Source organism: Diplotaxodon limnothrissa, linkage group LG3 (assembly GCF_057381915.1).
Source record: "Diplotaxodon limnothrissa isolate DT_005_m linkage group LG3, D_limnothrissa_male_GT1.1, whole genome shotgun sequence".
Classification (NCBI taxonomy): domain Eukaryota; kingdom Metazoa; phylum Chordata; class Actinopteri; order Cichliformes; family Cichlidae; genus Diplotaxodon; species Diplotaxodon limnothrissa.
In genome coordinates, this window is record NC_140598.1 from 11,653,977 (window position 1) to 11,671,786 (window position 17,810).

At 43.3% G+C, this 17,810-nt stretch overlaps 2 protein-coding genes across 2 annotated transcripts in view; both read left to right on the plus strand.

The window, feature by feature from the left end:
* Window positions 1-291: 291 nt before the first annotated feature.
* Window positions 292-17,810, plus strand: part of LOC146634532 (uncharacterized) — a 156,102-nt gene continuing 138,583 nt past the window's right edge. The window contains exons 1-4 of the mRNA XM_085377821.1: window positions 292-441; window positions 526-553; window positions 793-881; window positions 1,645-1,746. Of these exons, the coding sequence (XP_085233947.1) occupies window positions 353-441; window positions 526-553; window positions 793-881; window positions 1,645-1,746 (308 nt within the window). The 5' untranslated portion in view covers window positions 292-352. The remainder of the gene's footprint in view (window positions 442-525; window positions 554-792; window positions 882-1,644; window positions 1,747-17,810) is intronic.
* On the plus strand, window positions 15,176-17,643 carry LOC146634533 (protein NLRC3-like). Its single transcript, XM_085377548.1, has 2 exons — window positions 15,176-16,837; window positions 17,538-17,643. Exons 1-2 carry the CDS (start codon window positions 15,210-15,212, stop codon window positions 17,599-17,601), a joined length of 1,692 nt encoding a protein of 563 aa, XP_085233674.1. The 5' UTR covers window positions 15,176-15,209; the 3' UTR covers window positions 17,602-17,643.

Consider the following 17,810-nt stretch of genomic DNA (forward strand, 5'->3'; position numbering starts at 1 on the left):
TCAGAGTCACTGTTACTGAGTTAGCTTAGCTAGCAGAGCAGCTAGCAGTTAGAGTATGAACTCTGTAAGCAGTCAGCTCGGTCCTGGACATGGTTACTGACATAAAGCTGCTCTCTGCAGCCATGTTTGACCTGCTGCTTTGTAGGACTACAGTAATGGAGGATTTGGAGGCTGAACTCAGCTCTGTGACACTTTTTGTTGTGAACCGATGAAAGCTGCGTCTCAGATGGATGTTAGTCCAACACATCAGACACGACCGCTGCAGCTCTCAGTTGATGTGCACATGAATGATTTGTGTTTCCTCTGCAGGTGAAGGTAGAAAGTGTGTGTGAGCTGATGTGAATTGAGCAGCATGGATCAGTGTGAGGACAGAGAGGAGGGAGTCCCTCCCTCTAAAAGCACTCTGTGTGGGGAACATGAGAGCCAGACCAAAGCTCAGAGGTGAGATGACCATCTCTAACTGTCCATGACTCTTCTCCATGTCACAGCTCAGCACTCACATCACTGCTCCATCATTATTCACAGGAACCAGCCTGGACCTCCACCCAGAAGTGTGTCCTCTAAGAGCAAATGGGTGAAGCATTTCTTTCGTAATTTAGGGCGAAAAAAGTCATCTGACGAAAAGTAAGTTCATGTCAGTATTAAAATGTTTGAAATTTTAATCAGCTTTTTACTATTTAACGATTGAAATAATAAACTATTTACATACTTTATTTATACTTTTTATGTAATGTATTGGACACATTGGATATGATACATGTTTCATGTTCACTTACTTTTAGCGTCAATCAGAAACCATCCAGCTCTGTGTCCTTAAAGAGTGACCGGTCCAATCATCGAGGCATTGATTTTAAATCCCAGCCAGTGTCCGCTGCAGAGAGGTGAGCTGTTAGTAACAAGAACTCTCTGATTTAAATGATTTTGATGTTTCCTGGTTTCTAAAATTCATCTCTGTAGCAGAGCAGTGTCTCCAAGGACACACAGGCTCAGCTGTAACTGTCAGTTTATCTGGTTTAAGACACATTTGGACTCAATTGTCTGTTTTTAACTATGTATTTTAATCAGAGGTGTAAATCTAGACCTCACACATCTGGATCCTAAACTATGATAGAAACAGCTGCTAGCAGTGGGTAGTTTGACTTTGATACGCTGCTCTAGAAAGCAAACAAAGGTTTGTGCAGCTCCTCTTCAGAAAAGTGTTCAGAGAGCAGCTGCTGTATTAGACAAAGGCTCGTCGTGTGAGCCCAGATGTGTGTAACAGCTGGATGAAGGAGAACCATCACAGGCACGTCTCCATCCCGCCTTTATTAATGAACTTCCTGTTGCTTGCAGATGACAGGAACACAAAGTGTTTGTGCCACGTGATGCTGCAGGATTTGTTAACGTGTCCATGATGGTAACATCTCCTCGTCTAACTGCAAACACATGAGCGCTCCTAACGGCAGCTATCACAGCCACACAGGCAGACTGTGTCTCACTGTTGCATTCAGGGACATTTGTTTTCCTGTAAAAAGCTGAACTCTAACCTAAGAGGACTGTTACTGACAGGAAACAGCTGCATTATCTGCAGTCTGTGTGATCACAGCTGCTTCAATCACTTTATCAGAGAATTGATCATTGAATAAAACATGTTTGTGTCTGCAGAGGTCAGAGGTCACAGTCTGCAGGATCCAGCTGTCCGTCTGTGAGGAGTGAACGGTCCAAACATCACCCTCCAGTCTTCAGTGATGAACCTGGACCAACAAGGTCAGAGACATGTGATGACTCCTTTACATGTTTGTGTTTTCCTGGATAAATATGACCAAAGATTCATTAAAAAGATAAAAATCTTAGACTTTGTCCTGTAGCGCTGTGTGGCAGGCAGGACTGGACCCAAACACAACAGGATGAAGTCAAAGAGGCAGCTTTATTTCAGCTGTGAACATGCAAACAGCAGAAATAAGAAAACATAACTGTAGGTTTGCAGTGAATGAAGCCTCAGCTCGACGCTCCACTTTGTCCCTCTTTTCTTTCTCCAAACAGCCACATCAGGAGTCTTTGATGGAGTTTTAAAATATTTAATTACAAATGTCCAAAGATGGGTTCAGGATACCTGAATCCACAATTATTAAAGCTAAAATAGTTCACAGGGTTTGGACTTTGTTAGGTGACGAGGGAACATCAATGTGTTTTTATCTTTAAACAGTATTTTTATCACTTCAGTTGCTCTCACAGCCCTGTTTGTTATTTTACCAGCGCTCTTATGTTTCAACTCAGTGCTCCCACCAAACACCTTGGAGGACACATTAGTGTGATTTAGATTTCATTGGTGCAAACACCAGTCACACAAGCTAACCCATGGAGGCAGCAGCAGGCTTTGTGTTTGGTAAAGTCTGTTGGCTTAAACTAAGAGAGTTTGGTTTGTTAGCACAAAGAGCTGTCAGCTAAAGCCCCGAATGCACTTTGAATACAGATGAACTGAGAAAACCACTTTAAATACAGCAAACAGTCAAACTGACAACATCTTGTTCTGCTGATCATCCACAGCAGTACATTTAGCATTCATGCTAGCAGCAGGCTATGACTGTCCACTGAGCACCAACACAGGTAGGAGTGAGCAGTGATGAAGCAGGACTGTGGGCAAGTTTGAGCTACAATCCTATTGGCTTCTCAGTTTCTCCAAAGAAAAGGGGAAAATTCTTGGTGTTGTGAAGATGTGAATTGGTCTTGTTGTCGTGGGGCTGGAAGGATGCTGGCAGTGAGAGGCTTTTAAGTGTTCAGTAACAGAATGAGAAGAAAGCCACTGCACATGAAACAAGGTGCTCGTAGTGTTTGTTTACTGTGTTTGTGCCACAATGTCAGATCAGTTGTAGATTCACATGCAGACTTGTCCAGTGAAACCAGTGCAAGTACTGCAGTACAGAGTAGTGATGGTAAATTTGATTCTCTTTACTGAATCGAGTGTTAATGAGTCACTCACCAAAGTGAATCGGGTGTTTTGAGTCATTTGATTCACTGAGTCAGTTGACCAGAGAGTGCAAAAATTTTACATTTTCACTCAAACTTAATTTGTTTCCCTTTTCATGTAAATCCCACTGCTAAGATGAATGATAAAAAAAAAACCCAACTATTTTATATAGAACAAAGAGCAAAAACATTTCTAAAATTAAGCAATTTCTTATCAAAATTGCTTAATAAACATTTATTTTGTTTATTTGTATTTTATTAGTATTTCCCTTAAGTGTGTCAAATATATATTTTCTCATCTAAATGTCCACTGCGCTGTGAGCCAGGGGGCGGTAATGCGCCTTAACATTGGTTGCCAACCAAGAAGAAGAAGAAGCTGTGAGCCAGGAGGGAGGGGGTGAGTGAGTGATTCGTTCGCTCACTCTATGATTCAGCACAGGAGGGAGGGGGTTAGTGAGTCCTGAGTGATTCGTTCGCTCGCTCTTTGATTTAGCACAGGAGGGAGGGGGTTAGCGAATCCTGAGTGATTCGTTCGCTCTTTGATTCAGCACAGGAGGGAGGGGGTGAGTGAGTCCTGAGTGATTCGTTCACTCGCTCTTTGATTCAGCACAGGAGGGAGGGGGTGAGCGAGTCCTGAGTGATTCGCTTATGCTTACGATTCAGCACAGGAAGAGAGGGGGTGAGTAGCTCAAATGTGCTGTTAGCATGTTAGCAGCGCGATGCTACTGTGAACCGAGGAGCTATTTTCTTGATGTGAGCTTCTACTCAGGGGGTTTTCTTCCAGTTCAGAGCAGAAATGCTTTTGTTACGAAACTGGCTGTTGTTTTTCCCCCCACAATTTTAATTATAAGCTAGATATATTTCTACTAATGGAATTAGTTTGCTAACAGCAACAGGGATGAGTCAGTGAGTCAGTTGGGCTTGTGAATCATGATTCACGAGTCAGTAAAGTGATTCTCGAGTATTGAACGATTCGTTCACGAATCGAACATCACTAGTACAGAGCAAAGACTAAGCAAGCCAGGAGAGCTCTCCAACTTTCTGAAAGTATCAGGATATTTGAGTGATAAGAAAAAGTGGATCGTGCAACAATGTCCCTCAGCACACAAAACAATCAAAGCAGAATAAATATAATGTTTTAGATCAAACACTTACAGGGACCTGAAGAGAGAGAACCAACAAAATGTCATGGCTAACAGAGGAACTCAAGCACAGACTGAGTTCTGACAAACAAAAAGGTGACAGTTTATTCACCAAAGGGGTGAACCACAGTGCTCTATATATGTACAGTAAGTTGGGGAGGGGGTCCAGGGCTCCAGGGAAAAGAGGGAAGGGAGTCCACACTCACTCCACTTCAGTCACTCTTGTCCTGCTCTCCACTCAGACAACCACACACGGGAGTCACAGGTAAGCGTCTGTAAGCAGGTCCGGGGAAATATTTACTCAAAGTATACACAAAGTTAACCCAACTGGTGAATTTAGAGAGATTTCTTAGCAAGGAGCTGAGATCATGAGCACAGGAGGGTCAATGTCCCAGCGACAAACTGCTCCATGCCGCAGCGTTAAATGGTTACCGGTAAGCCCAGGTGAGTCAGCAACAGGTGGTGTAATCATCATAGCTGTGTGGACCAAGAGCGAGAGGCCATTACAAGCTCCACCCAGGCAGGCAAAATGCTAGCAGGAGAGAGCAAAACATAAACAAAACCTGAAAAGCCGTCATGAGCCAGCCAGAGAGACCCAGTGTTTTATACTAGAAGAGAAACCTGCTCATCGTTGATAGGTTTGTAGCTTGAACCTATTCGCTGGAACGTTGAGGACAATATAATTACACAACAAGCAAGACATGAAGTAGGCAAAGTTCTTCATGTTTCTCGTGCACGGGAGAGAACCGGACAAACGCCATTCCTTCGCTTGACCCCAGTTGCTCTCGTCCGTTCCCCCGTAACACTGCTCTTTTATTGAGGTTACATGAACACGCATAGGTTCATTAACATATGACGTCTACATGTGAACAAAGAATACTGTGTGTGTGTGTGTGTGTGTGTGTGTGTAAGTGTGTAAGTAAGGTCAAGATGTGACCCTGTGAAGACTCCCCAAAGCTGGTGCCAGGAGTCTAGCGGGTCCATCTAAACAAAAGGCTCTTATACTTAAAGAGATATACGTGTGTTTGCTATACCATATATCAACAAAGAGAAGATAGGACCTCTCTTATGTTCCTAGGCTGTGGGTGTGCATTCCAGAGTGGAATGCACACCGAGCCCTTGTAGCCTGCTAAAGATCACACAGCCTATCACTACACAATAGATTATACACCTCTAAGCATATATGGTTAAATATTTCTAAGCATAAATAACAATCAACAATACAAAACCTAACATTCCCCCCTTTTTGACCATTATGCTAGAGAAGTTCCCAGTTATGATCACCTCATGTCTGACAGTTTCAATGCAAACATTTTTATACTCAGCACATGTCAAATCACCCTAAATTACTGTAAAAGTACACAGTTTAACAAATGTATTAGCAGTTATCCCATTCCTCATTGATCTCATCCAATGGCAAACTGCATCCTACGAGCAAACAAAGAAATTGTTAATTCAATAGTTAAAATAAGAAAGTAACATTTTCAAAAACATCTCAGCTTGGTGATGCTTCCTCCGGGTGTGCAAATCACATGTCTCACTGCAGAGTGGTTTAAGTTCTGCAGGGCGTCACAAATGTCTCTTCCAGTTGTTTCCATCACTGTCCATAGGACCAGAGTCCAAATGTATGTAGAATAAACATTCAAACATACCAGTTGGTTTTGTTGTTTGTCAACATGGGTCTCAGCTATCATGAAAGCTGCAGACCTCTCAGCACTCTAGTTTTATGGCCTCTACAAACCCCCATCACCTCACTTCAGGCCTTCGTCTTGTGAGGGGGATACTTATGACTCCTCCACTGTCCATGCTCTGCAGAAAAACCCCTCTGTGAAAAGGGTGCTGGGTTCAGTTATCTTACTGCTGTTATGATCCCAGCAGCCTTCAGAGTGTCATCGTATGCAGAGTATAGTGGCACAGCATTAGGTGATGTTCATAGGAAACTGCTGTCATCACCACCATAGCTTCTGGTTCCTGTGCTTTCACAGAATCATGATGCCATCCTCAGACTCCCTCTGCGTTGTCGATGGAGCTTGGCACGCTCCCCTCATCCTTCAGGTGCCCGTCTGTTGTCCACAATCTCCTCTGTTGGCCTCTGGAAAGCCCCCCCCTTTGGCACAGCTCTCATTCCAACGCAACTTCATGGTCCTTGCTGTGGCTCCAAAGTCTGATCTCATGATGGGCCCCAACCAGCTTGACCTTTGACCTCAACCACTGCCTGGGCTGTCAGCTGTGCCTGGAATGGTTCTCGCTTCTCACTGGGCCTTTGAAGATTTCTCAGGAGATTACTGCTGCACCTGTATTTCCTTGCTAGGAGAAAAAATTCTATTTGGAGAGCATGTCAACAATCATCAAACCACATTCTTTAGTTCAGTGAACTCCACTTATAGGCCATCAAAGCCTCATCTGAACATGGATGCACCACTTGCATAGGTTTAATACCTGTAAATAAACTGTTAATCACACAAATCACTGCAACAATAATAGAAAACATTGTTTAATGTTAATCCTGGACCCCACCTCTTGACGCATGGACACTCCCATGAGTCAACTCATCAAACCTGGATCCCTGTCTTAAAGAAAAAGGTTAGCTAGATCATGTCCCAGGCAACATCAGGGCGTCTCCTCCGGAGTTGCTCCGTAACCCTGCAATAAAAGATGTTAGCGTGTTTTGCATATTAAATTTGCTTAACACCTGGCTCTGCCAGGAGCCTGCATACACACCATCATGGCCTGGAAAACAAAATCTGGAAGTGAAATCAAACTTCACACTTGTAAACAATTGTATCATAAGAGCAATAAGCATTCTTAGAAAAACAAACATTAGCAATACACATTGACTGTGGTCAGACCGTGGTCAGACACAGGTCAACAGGTTCCAGAGGTGCCATAAAAAGACCATAAAGTTAGCCATCCATAGCTGTGGAAAGAAGCGACACTAGTTTTCAACACAGGAAATTTCAAGATGGCGCCTGTGTGTTCGGCACGCCGTCTATTGCTCTCCCTTATTTGTTTTGTTTTATTGTTTTTAGTTAACTTAGTGTGCCATGTGTGTTGTACTTTTTCCTATGATCGCCAGACATTATTAGAAATAGGTTTATCCATCCGGATGTCTGACCGGCCTGAATATGAAAGCCAAGGCTTTTTTCCTCCCTATCTGGAACCATTACCATCGTACTGGCATTCCCTACCACCGTTACCGGATCTGCGGAAGCGACACAGGAGACGGGGTAACCGTGGAGGTCGTCTTGTGAAGCTGAAATCCTGGTTCTCTCATTTTCCCCATGAGCTCCGCTGCATCCGCCGCTTTTGTCCGCGACTATTGGTGCCATTGCGTGCCTTGGATCCGGTGGACTCCTGGCTGGTTCCTGTTGTTGGATCTTTCGAAAATGGTTTAGCAAAACTCTCTCCTCTACGGCATATGCACTGGCGCGGAGTCGACAAGAAAAATCTTCGACCGGTGGATCTGGTTGCTAATACCTCGGAAGTTTTGGACCCAGTCCCTCTCAGGCTGGGTCTAATAAATACCAGGTCGGTGGCCAACAAGACCTTCATATTGAAGGATTTTTTTCTCTCTCGTGTTCTGGATTTACTCTTCCTGACTGAAACCTGGATTTCTCCCGGTGAGTTAAGCGCCTTCATTGAACTAGTACCCGCTGACTGTACCTTTTTTAATGTTCCGAGAGCTTCTGGTCGCGGAGGAGGGCTTGCTGTTGTTTTTAAGGCTCAGTTGGACTTGAAGCAGCTTTTCCCCTCGTCCCGCTACACCAGTTTTGAACTCTGTTTATGTAAACTGGGCCACTCGTTCTACTGATTTTCCAGATGTTGATTTTGGTGATTTGACCTGTCATCTGAAAAGTTCAATCACTAATCTTGGTGTTAAACTTGATTCTGCGCTTACTTTTGAAGGCCATGTAAATGGGGTGGTGAAATCAGCTTTTTATCACCTCAGACGCCTGTCAAAGGTTAAGCCTTTCCTTTCCAAACCCAATTTGGAAACTCTTATTCATGCTTTTATCACCTCACGTTTGGACTATTGTAATTCCCTTTTAATAGGGGTCGGGTTGGGCACCTTGTCACGCCTGCAGTTAGTACAAAATGCGGCGGCGCGATTTTTAACCGGTAGTAGGAAATTCGATCACATCACTCCGGTTCTGGCTTCCTTGCATTTGCTTCCCATTGAATTTAGGATTCGTTTTAAAGTCCTTTTATTGGTTTTTAAATCTTTAAATGGTCTGGCTCCTGTCTATTTATCTGATTTGCTGAAGCCACATGTTCCTCCTCGCTCGCTCCGTTCAGCTGAGCAGCTGCTGCTGTCGGTCCCTAAGTCGCGGCTGAAATGCAGAGGAGACCGTGCCTTTTCAATTGCGGCTCCGATGCTCTGGAACAACCTTCCCTTCCAAATTAGACAAGTGTCATCAGTGCAGGTCTTTAAGTCCAGATTGAAAACCTATTTTTATTCCCTGGCTTTTAACTCTGTAGGAAACTGACACTTTCTTATTTATTTTATTGTATGTAATGATTTTATGGTATTTTTAATTTGGTTGTTGTTTTTGATCTGTGTTGTTCAGCACTTTGGTCTGCCTGGTGGGTTCGTAAAGTGCTATATAAATAAACGATGATGATGATGATGATGATGATGATGATGATGATGATGATGATGATGAAATTTCTCACATGTTATTCACATTGTCAAAGTAACCTTCACATTTCCCCAACAACACAGTGTAACAGCATCACCACTCCTAACCTATAAACACAGTTTTCTTCACACATAAACCCAGAAATCCTGTAGTAGGAAAAAACATCAACCAGTTGTCCTGGTATAAATCGCATCATCAATTCACATGAAGAACTGTAATGCTGTAGGAAAGAAATGCAAATGTTAGCGCTGCGCAGACGTATACACACTTTCTCACAGTTTCCTCTGTGAGCAACACTGACACAGAAAATGGCATTTAATAGGTTAAATCGTCATGCAACCTCGAATGTTGCTGTCATCTTTCTGCTCCTGTAAAAGAAAATACGCATAAATTCATCTGCACCTTTGTCAGGTGGGGGTTAACCTTGAGTCGTGTTACATTAGTAAAGTCTTGTTAGCTTTTGTCAGCTTTTACCAGTTTTTTTTTCTCTTTCACTCATTCATTCATGCATTCATTCTTTCTTTCTTTGCTGATAGTGGAACCTATCGTCGCATTTATTTTCCACTCTCAGCAAAATGACGTCATTTGAAAAAGAAAAAGAAGAACTTTAGTTCGGATTACATCGCTGAATCCTTTTTGGACAGGAACTTACTTTCTAATTGTCCCAAATAAGTGGCTTTCTCCAGAGCCCATTTTAATGTGGAGAAACTCACTTGTAACAATTTCCTCGACGACGTGTTGTACAGCGCTTTCTGTTCTAATCGTGCAGATCTGCTCAAACGACAGAGATTATCGAACAAAACGTTCAGTGCACTGTGAAAGTATCAAAATAAAAAGGCCTTTTTTAAGTCATGACACAAGCTCCTCATCTCAGGAGGGTAAATCATACCATTAGCATGATTTATCATACCATCATACTAATTAGCAGGCTCAACTTCACAACAAAAGAAAAATCATCAGCTAGATTCACTCCAAACCAACCATCAGCTGCACAACACACAACATAACCCTAATGTCTTATTAGCTATGAGTTTAGTCACCAGGTCTGTGCTCTTCACTCATTTAGGCCACAGATTTTATTCAGTTTTCCTTTTTCCCTTCATCATAAAACATGTGACATGTTGTCAAGCACTTCACAAAAGAAGTTTGTTCTGACGTATTCAGAGTTGTGTATCTAGGTACAGGATTCACTCGCACATCAAAACAGGAAACTCAGTGTTTTAGAGTCTCCACTCAACACACAACAAACTCCAAACATCTCATTCACTCGTGCTAGAATTCAATCACCTTTCATTAATCTAAGAACGATCAACTAATTTGCATATCAGCTATTAACCCACTAAGATGACAGGACAACAGAAAAACATGTTCAAAATGTTATCACAAAAATAAAATTTCCCTCATACAGTAAATTACTTGTGCTGCATCAATCAAGCAGGAAGCATCTCCCAATTTACTATATCAACGACTAAATTTATTGTCTGATCACTGGTTGGTCAAACCAGAATCTTTTTTCCCACAAAAGTTAAACTGTTGTCCTGCAACCCAGAGAGTCAATTGTCAGCATTGGATAAATTCAGTATTTGATAACAAGTGTCTGCTAAATTGACACTATTTTAACACTGATGAAAGATAACAAGTTAATTTTCATTACATGTGTTTGTGTTATTAGGCAGGTCTAATGCATGTCTGTGGAGCTGCATCTCCAGCAGAGCATGTTCTTAAAGCTGCCTTTCCTACACACTTCTCTGCTATTGTTTGATCATTTCTTAACTAATGTGCTATGAGTCCACTGGTCTTTGCATCACACGAGGTGACTTGGACAAGATGATAAACAGACTCACATGCTTAAGATGTTGTCTAATCTTCATGAGCTCTCTTGTGTTTGTGTTAGTAGGGTTAATGCATGTTCTGCTTGTGTGTGTGATTTTGTATATGTTTCTATTTTTGCAGTGTTTCAGACTCCTTCACAATTTTCCAACTTAAGCAGTCAGTTTTCTTTTCCCCTGGTTTGCTAACCCAAATTTTGATTTCCCACATTAAATAACAGCATTCCTCTGTGTTTCCACTTACTCTCACTCTGTTGTCCTCTCCCACTTCAACAGTCCAACAGCCGGCAGTTCTCCTTCAGCTTTGTCCTGTGTTCCACTGTCTCTTCTTGCCATTTTACTCCAAAGGTGGCAAATGTCAAACTCCAACTGTCTCCTCAGTTCTCCTCAACGTTCTTTTCACATGCATAGTGAAGTTTCAGCTTGTTGTAAACACAGTGCCATTCATCCAATCAGGCAGGATGATGGGTTTGCTCTTCTTCTCTGATGCTGTTTGTCCACATTGCTGCTGCTTGCTGGGACTCTTTGCTCAGGACTTTGCTGCTGTCTCTTTATCTGCCATGTTATTGCTCTTTGGAGCTGCATTCCTTGTCTTCAGGGAGGAGTGAGAGCTCGCTTGTGAGTTTGAAAGACACATGGTGCTGTAAATAAGTTAGCCAGAAACTTGGCCTGAATGTTTCCAATGATGTTAAACTATGACTTTCTTCCGACCGCTGCATGTGGAAAATTGATTCAGGTCTGCTTTTCACCTGAAAGTGACAAACTAAGACATTTTCATTATTATCATCACTGCTTAATCAACACACATCTCTACATTTCACTGTGTGTTATACTTGTATAACTATGCATGTGACAAATAAAGAACCTTGAACCTTGAACCTTGAACCTCTCTCTCTGTTTTTGTGAACAGTCCTTTCTTAAAAGCAGAAAATGAGATTGTAGTTGTTCTTGGCTGATCAACACAAAACTTTTCTCCTATGATTTTTTCATCTACAATATAAATTCTTTCTCTTTTTCACTCTTTTTTTTCTTTACAATAGCTGGTGACCTGCAGAATCACCGCTCTCACAATCAGAGGCAATTACTTTTACACAGCGCACAAAAACACTGTGAGGTCAGACACATTCACACTCACTTTTTCATCTGCATAAATAAATCATATGGCTGATGATATGTGCTATGGTGATCCATAGGTATGATCACAGGTTTATTTAATTATTTTTAACCCAACAAAACAAATAAACAGAAACATGATGCTGATGCTATGAACACTCTACACACATGAGTCAAGATGCAGGAAAACTGCTCACGGAAACTCTGCACACTCCAGTTATCATAGTTATCACAGTTCTGTTTCCCTCTCTTTGAGGAGTTCTCAGCCTCGATCTGATAATGTGTAGCTTGCTCATCAGCTCAGAAGAGTGGTTGCATGCTTTGCCCACAGTGGCAAAGTCTTGCACTTTCATATTCAATTCAGCTTCTCCATCATGTACTTTTAGATGTTTCATACAGGGTTCAGCATATTAGTTGTTTTCACAGGTGTGCTCTATATCTCAACAATGGCTCATAATAAGACGACAGTCTTTCACACAGGTCAAGTGCCTCTATGCACTTCATTAGTTTAAATATTTACCTATATCACTTCACCTCACATGTCATTGTACTGAATTTAAGCAACCACAAGCTTAATGCAGATTACTTTTAACAACTATCCACCTCAATTAAATCTATGGTCTGGAGCACAGGCTGTTGTCGATCAGGGCAAGCTAAAGAATAAACATTTTGTGTCAGCAAGGGGTGGGGGAAAGCCATTCACCAGAGCATATCTTAAGTGCTGCTGATGTGGGCTGGCGTCCTCCACACGCTCTTCAAGGCTGGTGTGTTTTCTGAAAACTTCTAACATTTTAATCTCTACCATTTATAAGCCTGTAATTAACCACACGGCTCAGGTCCGCGTGAAACCCGCGCAGCTAAGGAGCCGTCGCTCTCTTTTATTTAAAGTCCACCATAAACGTCTGTCACCCTCTGACACACTCTTGGTTGCTTAGGAAACCATGATAACAACAACAGCTGCTGACGTCACAGACCACGTGTTCTGCTCCGCACACACTCACACAAACACCACTCACACAACAACAACAACAACAACAAATATCCTCACAACCAACAAAAATTAGGCCTATTGTCTCAACGCAGTCTCACACAGTGACTGCTTGCTTTTCCCCACACAGTGGCAAAGACTTACAACGCAATGATCACGCGCTTTTATCGCACACAGTGATAAAGAATTTCAACGCAACCTCACACAGTGACTGCGTGCTTTGCCGCACACAGTGGCCAAGACTTAAACTTACTTGGTGTTACTTAGCGTGTAATATAGCCTCGGATCCCGCCGATCGTCATTCATCGAGGAGAAAAGACAGACAGTTAATCCACAGGAACTTCCTGGCTGACGTCAGTCTTTCAGTGTGTCTCTTCTCCCCTCGGTGAATGTCGATTCCAGGGCTCCGGCTCTCGAAGGACCAATTAATGATAGGTTTGTAGCTTGAACCTATTCGCTGGAACGTTGAGGACAATATAATTACACAACAAGCAAGACACGAAGTAGGCAAAGTTCTTCATGTTTCTCGTGCACGGGAGAGAACCGGACAAACGCCGTTTCTTCGCTTGACCCCAGTTGCTCTCGTCCGTTCCCCCGTAACACTGTTCTTTTATTGAGGTTACATGAACACGCATAGGTTCATTAACATATGACGTCTACATGTGAATAAAGAATACTGTGTGTGTGTGTGTGTGTGTGTGTGTAAGTGTGTAAGTGAGGTCAAGATGTGACCCTGTGAAGACTCCCCAAAGCTGGTGCCAGGAGTCTAGCGGGTCCATCTAAACAAAAGGCTCTTATACTTAAAGAGATATACGTGTGTTTGCTATACCATATATCAACAAAGAGAAGATAGGACCTCTCTTATGTTCCTAGGCTGTGGGTGTGCATTCCAGAGTGGAATGCACACCGAGCCCTTGTAGCCTGCTAAAGATCACACAGCCTATCACTACACAATTGATTATACACCTCTAAGCATATATGGATAAATATTTCTAAGCATAAATAACAATCAACAATACAAAACCTAACAATCGTCATCATGTTTATTTAAATAGAGTGTTACGTTCCTCCCGAAGAGGTCTAGGCATGCGAGTGAGGGGACCAGTAACAAATGAGTCCGGAAACAGAATGAAAAGGAAAACAGACAGAGTTGTTCTGTATTAATATAGTTTTATTACAAATGATATAGGTTTATTACAAACGACATTAACTTAAAGAGCCGGCAACGCCGATTTACCAATAATGCCAAAAAAAACAAAGGAAACACTGGCAGCAACAAAAGACAAGAAGACTACTAAACAAAAAAGGGAGGCACTTCCCACACTACTCCTCACCACGGGGAGACACTCTCAGGGCCCACAAGCCCGTCTACTCATTAGTCAGAAGGAGGCTGTCTGTCCAAAACCTAGCACAAAACCGTGTAGAGCCACAGAGGGGGAAAAAAACCACCCTGCTCACAGCTCATCCCCAGTTTAAATAGCCTCAGAGGTGATTGCTGACTGGAGTCAGGTGGCAAACGAGGCTAATCAAAAGCAGCTGTGTCCTGGGGAGAGAGGAGAGTGGGAGAGACAGAGGGGGTAGGAGTGGCAAGAGAGGAGGAGGCGGGTAGAGCAGGCAAACACCCCACCCACACACTCCCACAGCCTCACAGGACAAGAGAAAATCAGAACTCTCTGTGTGTCAGACCACGGCTCTACACGGACACTTCTAATCTGCTTCAGAGTGAACTGACCCAGATAATCTGCACACTGCGGCTGTAAAACAGTGAAAGTCATAACTGTCTCTCTCTGATGGAAAGATTTTATTGTGAAGTCAGGAAGTCTGCAGGAAGTGTTGAGTTTGTATTCATCACTCAGTGTTTAATGAGACAGGCAGACAGGAAGAGCAGCTCATTAGTGTTGAAGAAATCAAACGAATTGTGAGGAACTGCAGTTTGGTCACATCTGGATGTTTTTCACTGACAGTAAATGTTTTTAGTGATGAAGAAATGTGTTCACAGAGAGAGGAAGAGGAGTGGTGTTTGTGAGGAGGAGCAGCCGTCCTGCTGTGCTTTGTGTCAGGACGTCCTGAAGGATCCAGTCTCTACCAGCTGTGGACACTGGTTCTGCAGACAGTGCATCTCCTCATACTGGGACCAGTCTGCTTCATCAGGAGACTCCTCCTGTCCCCAGTGTGGAGAAAGATCCAGAAGCAGAGCTGGACTGCAGACAGCCAGTCAGAGCAGCTGTGTACAAAGTAAGACTGAACATCTGTCTGCTGATGGACTCATTTCTGAAAACTGGACTTCTCTTGTTGTTCAGACATTGAAGAGTTTTCTTTCTCTTTAGTCTCATTGTTTTTCTTTCTTTCAACAGATGTTTGTCTGCAGGAGGTTTTAGATGAACATAAGATCAGTCTGAGGAGGAGATGTGAACGTGTGACTGAAGGAAGTGATGAAACAGGAAGTAGAACACTCCTCAACAGGATCTACACTGAGCTCTACATCACAGAGGGACAGAGTGAAGAGGTTCATACCCAACATGAGGTGAGGCAGCTGGAGACAGCTTCCAAGATGGACGCCCTCCATGACACTCCAATCAGGTGCCAGGACATCTTTAAAGCCTTACCTGACCAACAGAGACCCATCAGAGTGGTTCTGACCAACGGCGTGGCTGGTGTTGGAAAAACCTTCTCAGTGCAGAAGTTCACTCTGGACTGGGCAGAGGGCTTGGAGAACCAACATGTCAGTGTGGTGGTTCTGCTTTCATTCAGGGAGCTGAACCTGATCAGAGATGAGCAGTACAGTCTTCTGGAGCTGCTCCATGTTTTCCATCCAACATTACAGAAGGTCACAGCAGAGAAGCTGGCTGTCTCTCAGCTTTTGTTCATCTTTGACGGCCTGGATGAAAGCAGACTTTCATTGGATTTCACCAACAGGAAGCTGCTGTCTGATGTCACACAGAAGTCATCAGTCAGCCAGCTGCTGACAAACCTCATCCAGGGGAATCTGCTTCCCTCGGCTCTCGTCTGGATAACTTCCCGACCCGCAGCAGCCAATCAGATCCCTCCTACATGTGTTGACAGGCTAACAGAAGTACGAGGCTTCACTGACGCCCAGAAGGAGGAGTACTTCAGGAGGAGATTCAGTGATGAAGAGCTGTCCAGCAGAATCATCTCCCACATGAAGACATCCAGGAGCCTCCACATCATGTGTAGTATCCCAGTTTTCTGCTGGATCACTGCTACAGTTCTGGAGCACATGTTGACTACAGAGCAGAGAGGAGAACTGCCCAAGACCCTGACTGACATGTACGCACACTTCCTGCTGGTTCAGACAAAGAGGAAGAAGAACAAGTACCATGAGGGACATGAGATGACTCCACAGGACCTGACGGAGGCTGACAGGGAAGTTCTTCTGAAGCTGGGGAGGCTGGCATTTGAACATCTGGAGAAAGGAAACATCATGTTCTACCAAGAAGACCTGGAGCAGTGTGGCCTGGATGTGACAGAGGCCTCGGTGTACTCAGGAGTTTGTACAGAGATCTTCAAAAGAGAGTGTGTGATCTTCCGGAAACCAGTCTACTGCTTTGTTCATCTGAGCATTCAGGAGTTTCTGGCTGCAGTCTACATGTTCCACTGTCACAACAACAGGAAGACAGAGGTGCTGAAGATGTTTCTAAAATCAAAATCTTTGACCAAGATGATTTCCAGTGTTTTTGATAACAAAGATCTTCAATTACTTGATGTATTTCTGAGGAGAGCCATGGAGAAATCCCTCCAGAGTAAAAATGGCCTCCTGGACCTGTTTGTTCGCTTCCTTCATGGCCTCTGTCTGGAGTCCAACCAGAGACTCTTAGTAGGTCTGCTGGTTCAGACAGAGATCAGTCCAGGAACCATCCAGAGAGTCATCAACAACCTGAAGGAGATGAACAGTGATGAAATCTCTCCTGACAGAAGCATCAACATCTTCCACTGTCTGATGGAGATGAACGACCTCTCAGTACATCAGGAGATCCAAGAGTTCCTGAAGTCAAAGAACAGATCAGAGAAGGAACTCTCTGAGATCCAGTGCTCAGCTCTGGCCTTCATGCTGCAGATGTCAGAGGAGGTTCTGGATGAGTTGGACCTGCAGAAGTACAACACATCAGTGCAGGGACGACAGAGACTGATTCCAGCTGTGAGGAACTGCAGAAAGGCTCGGTGAGTCCAGATGTGATCATTAACATCATTGATCAGTGTAGGTTAGTAGTTTAATGTTGAAAATAAAATCAGATTGTAACCACAAAGTGTTTGTGTCCGTACGCTGCAACCTTCCACACCATTCCTTTATTGTACAGACTCAGCAGCAGCTCCATGGATCCCAAATCCAAGAGTGGAGAACAGATTTGAAGTGTGTCACATCCATGCAGTCACAGCTGTTTCCACCATGTCTCCACTGATATTAATCCTGTTCAATGACACGTTTCATATCAGTGAATATGTTCTTTAGGACGTCCACTGACATGTTTAAGTGTCCTGCTGGAAATCACTCAAATCATCCATGAAATCCATGAAAAATCCTTTTAGTGTTTCTAACTTCACCCTCTGTCCTCTCTCTCTCCGTCCTCCTCACTGCTTCTTTCACTGATAATCACACAAACATCGTATTCAGCTACAAAAAAACACAATAACATCATCTGATTATCATTATTATAAGAGCAGGATCCATATTTGATATCAGAGTAACACACTGCTTGGTTATGTGCAGTCATCATCAGTGACTGTGGGTCAAACAGAAGCTCTCCGATTGCTTGCTGACCTTGGTCACCTGTCCACTCTCACCTGTTTGTGTTTGCTCTCTCTTTGCTGTCTCCATCCTCTCTCTCCTTTCTCTCCCTCTCTGTCTTTGTACGTCACTCAGGTCCAATGGAAACAGTGACATTTACAAACCAATCAAAGACAAACTGATCCATGTCAGGTTATAACAATATTCAAAGTGAATACAGGCTGCTGCTGGACACAGACAGGTAACATCATTTTGACTTGCTGTCACCTGGATCTGGACTCATAAACACTGAAGCCCTGAACAGGAATACAAATCATTTTCTGCCAACTAGCGACACACCAGCAGATAATGGCTCAGAAAGCTAAAATGAGAAAATCATTTCTGTGTTTAGTTCCCCTGAAATCAGAT